The sequence below is a fragment of the Bombus impatiens genome, unplaced genomic scaffold (genome assembly GCF_000188095.3).
Source record: "Bombus impatiens unplaced genomic scaffold, BIMP_2.2 scf_0389, whole genome shotgun sequence".
Lineage (NCBI taxonomy): Eukaryota > Metazoa > Arthropoda > Insecta > Hymenoptera > Apidae > Bombus > Bombus impatiens.
The window spans coordinates 2,514,221-2,518,626 of NT_176808.1; the positions used below are offsets into that span (position 1 = coordinate 2,514,221).

Below are 4,406 nucleotides of genomic sequence, written 5' to 3' on the forward strand. Positions count from 1 at the left end.
GTTAAAAGGTGCGCGCGCGCGCGCGCGCTTCAAGAACGCACAAAAAAGTATGTGATTATTATCGAAGGGCAAGAAAGGAAAAAAGGATACGTAGCCGGGATCGAATGGCGCGTAGTCGCCGGACTGGAAATTATCGATTCGTCCTGTGTTGTTTAGTCGCGCGTATATTTAATTATTGCTGAGCAGAGAAACACTATGCGCGACCACTGTCCCGATTCCTTTCGGGAGGGGAATCCCCGTTATCTGTATATGCATTCGGCCTGGCTTTTTGGCACGCTTTCTTTGAAAATCGCTGCACACGGAAACCGAATAAGAGCAAATAACGGGCGTTCAAAGCTAGTCGTTGCTACGAAAGTATTTCACCGATTTGACCGTCGCGTCGTTACTCCGCTGCATTCTGCCACGTTCGTGAAAATCTTCGAAGATCAGACTCGCACGACAAACGGTTTTCCCTCTCATTCGTATACCGTGCATGCCACACGGTTTGCTCTATTGCGCAATTGAAAATGGTGACAGGAAGTTTGACCAGCAGTCTGCACGGAGGCAATTAATTATTTACTATACGTATGATCAGGCTTGTGACAACGCAACCTTTTAGCTCGTAAATTACGATGGACGATCGATTAAATTGATCGTGGGTAAATTAGCATTCGTGGAAACACGTTAATCGATTTGAGTCCCGATATCCTTTTTTTTCTCCCCGATGCGCATACACCGTATCTCATAACTATGAAAATGGCCTGAGAGTTTCAACTATTGCGCACCCGTACCACGCAATTACGGAATTTAATGGCTTTAAAATTTGCAATTCTTAGAGAAATATGAGAAAGAAACGCGTACTATGCGTGTAATATGCGAAAGTATATAAAATATCGAAAGTATCGTTGCAATTAGTCCGTAGACGCAAACAGATATTTTTACAGATACATCTAGACAGACGAAACGTATTTAGAGATTCGTTTCACCTACTAAATATCACAAAGAGTATTATATTTTGGATTTGTTTGTTTTACATATTGGAATTCATTATAAATGCATAAACAACTGCAATCCGATTATAATATTTGACAGGTAAGAACAATTCTCTGTGCATAGTTTCAGTTTACCAACTATATTCGTGAAAACGTGAATTTAGACAAAAGTCCGACTTTATCGACAGGTTCGATTATCTCGCGTACTTCCAACTTGGTCGTGCCGTCTCTCGTATCTGGTACTCGTAGAAGAACATTTTATGGTGGTTTTATAGCGTACGAGACAGCATGTGCAGCACGATCGCGGGTACGCGTGCGTCTTCGATTACGTAGCTCGCTAGAACGCGAAATTTACGTAATTTTATGCCGCAAAAATGACCGGATATCCGGTGAGTCCTATCGACGGAGGACGAATCTTCCGATCGTGAGATAGTTGCCGTGATCGGATTCGTGGCGCGAGCGTATCGCGGTAAGACGATCGAACGCGCGGATCCCATGAAGACGAATTAAGGCCAGTGACGTGCCATTTTGTAAAGGAGCAACTTCCGTCGATTAGCACCGTAATTGTTACATCCGAGAATGCTGACGGTGATATCGTTCAACGATAGCACCCCATTTCTACTCGATAACCGAGCAAACACGGTTGAAACATTCGTCCGATAAAATCCAATCGGGCGTCTTGGAATTTCTTCGCGAGAACCTATCGTATAATATAACGAGCAAGAAACGAATCTCGTGATACGCTTTCCTACGTGTCTTATCGCTCGGGAACAAAACGAATGAGTCATTCGGTGCTCGTGAACGCTCACCTTCTAGCAGCAGTGAATCAACCGACGGAAACAAGGAAACTAAAGCTGAAACAGGAAAATTGGTTTTTCTAATAATTCCGCGTCTCGAGAGAAGGAGCTGAAATCGTTAGGAAGGAAACGAGATGGAACATGACTCAGAGACCTTGAGAAAAAATCCCCGAGTATTTGATTTTGCTTCGTACCAAGCTGAAATTCGCGGACGTGACGCGATGAAATAAATAACGTACAAACGAAACGTTCCATCGCGTGTTAAATTTCAATCCGCTCGTTTACCACTAGGTGTGGCAAAAGTGGATCAACGGATAGATAATTGCGATTCGCTTGATTCGTTCTTTTCCATGATCGAATGGGTTATGTTTTGCGTTTTAATTATGTTTCTACATATATTATCAATATGCGATCTAATTCTTCTTAACGTTGGAAGAAAATTTCTGGCGAAAAATTTCAAGAAAATATCGCACGTATCGATAATTTCTCTTCGTACTTAAGAAATTTAAGAAGAACGATAAATATACGACTGGTGTCGTAATAATACGCGCAAGTAGTCGAAAATGGCTAAAACAACGGAGCGATGTTAAAAATTAGAGAATAAGTTTTATCGAGTGAGAACAGTACACTGGTTGCACGTAGGAGGCATCCCGCGAGAAAGATGAGTTCGTATTCATTGAGGCTGCGATAATGGTATCAAAATCTAACGTGTTATCGTTCGACGGCGCTTTACTGGAAAGAAACTAGCGAAAACACGAGATACTGTATCATAGTAGCCTTTTTTAATGTAAAACATTCACCGTATCGAAACAATACGAACAAGTTCATAAACACTTGCGAGCATGTTCATACATATGTATCTGATGCGCCAATTGTACTATATTATATCGTAACATCTGTTCGCCAAACGTTATATTTTTAGCGTAGACAATCTTTTCACGACGTTGGACAAAGTCGATTTTCGAGCGAGTTATCAAACAGAAACGATGACTCGATAAACGTATCGACGAATGCTAGTTCCGTATTGACGATATTACCTACACGCGTTACACAAATAATCTCGTGCAATTCGTCGGTATTAATTTTCCGAGTATGGAACAAAAAATCGAAATTCTCCGTTTCTACTTATTTGTTCATGCGTTCGCGTATTATACGGTGAGACGACGAGGCAGCGTTCCACGTATGGCGTGCTAACTTTTTCTCTCGCTTCTACTGGCCAACTGTGGTAAACACAGATGTTCAAGACCGCAACCTGGTGAAACACTTATCTCTAAATATGTAATAAAAGAAGACTGTTATTTTACTGCCTTGAAAAAACAATGATCCTAGTGCATGTCGCTAAGATGTTGATAAGACGAATCACGATCCAGATATTATGCCAAGATTATTTGTAAAATCAAAATCTATCTTCCTACCAAATTGAATGTTCGCAAAGTGAGAAGCGGGCAACACATCACGCGAAACACGGTTTATTATTTTGGCCAAATCGACACGTTCCTGTGACTCACGTTTAAAGATATTATTGTAGAAAAAACAGTACGCTAATTCTTAACTAAATTGTACCATTACATACTAATCGGCGTTTAATAAAAAAAAAAAAAAAAAAAAAAAAGTACGTTTTCAAATTGTCGAAGAGCGTTTTAAAACTCCTTAAATTACAAGTTTTATCGCGACTTTTACGACGTTGATAACACCAGATAATTTTTTAAAAAGTTCTTGAGAAAAATTCGCAAAGATGCATAGAAAACGATCGCCTACCTCTTGAAGGTGTGATTCTACGTGAGGGGTCACGACAAATAGTCGAACGACCGATACACGTACCGAAGCAACAGGTGGATCGACCGACTCGCTCGACTCAGTGAAGATTTCGCTGCGTCGGGCAACAGGTAACTTCCAGAAGGTAATTGGGATTTGGAGAACTGTGTTCGCGAACTAAACTGTACGCACCTCATCCGTGGAGACATTGCTGCCGTTGAGCTCTTCTTGTTCGATACTATTCGGGTTCTTCTCTGGGGTCTTGTTCACCTTGACGTTCGCCATGGTGCCCTTGATAACGATGTTGTTGGCCCTGAAATATTCGTCGGCCTCTTGGTCGACCACCAGAAGTTTCGTCTCATTGGGGAAGGCCTTTATGCGTTCAACAACCTGCTTGTGGGTCTCGTTCGCGATGTTGATCTCGTTAACTTCGATGATTCGATCACCTTGTCGCAAACCAGCAGCCTGACTAGGAGAACCATCGTCCACCTTACCGATAAATTGACCGTTCTTGCCTTTTTCCGCGTGTAGATTGAACCCATAGCCGTCAAAATCATCCCACTTGATGATATGGCAAAGTCGTGCACACGGAATCTTATCACCCTTGAAGGAAGACATGCTTCACCCTCGTAGCGCACTAAACGAAACAAAAAGCGACCGAAACGAGGGGAATCGAAGCCGACTAACAACTAGGCGAGGAAAGAAGACGAGGAAAAGTAACGCGTTACACGGATCGCTACGAGAAAGTTTGCACGCCGTGTCGAACCGCAATCGGTAACAAAATTTTCTGTGCAAGATCGACGATCGAGGCGCGGTCTCACGGCTCGTCCGTACCTCATACGGCGGCTGGTTGACTAGGTGATTGGATAGCTGGCAGGCTCGG

General features: G+C 42.5%; 1 protein-coding gene across 1 annotated transcript in view; it reads right to left on the reverse strand.

Moving 5' to 3' along the window:
- Window positions 1-4,406, reverse strand: part of LOC100742268 (Na(+)/H(+) exchange regulatory cofactor NHE-RF1) — an 8,192-nt gene that overhangs the window by 3,291 nt on the left and 495 nt on the right. Inside the window, exon 2 of the mRNA XM_003490038.4 lies at window positions 3,716-4,406. Within this exon, the coding sequence (XP_003490086.1) occupies window positions 3,716-4,141 (426 nt within the window). The 5' untranslated portion in view covers window positions 4,142-4,406. The remainder of the gene's footprint in view (window positions 1-3,715) is intronic.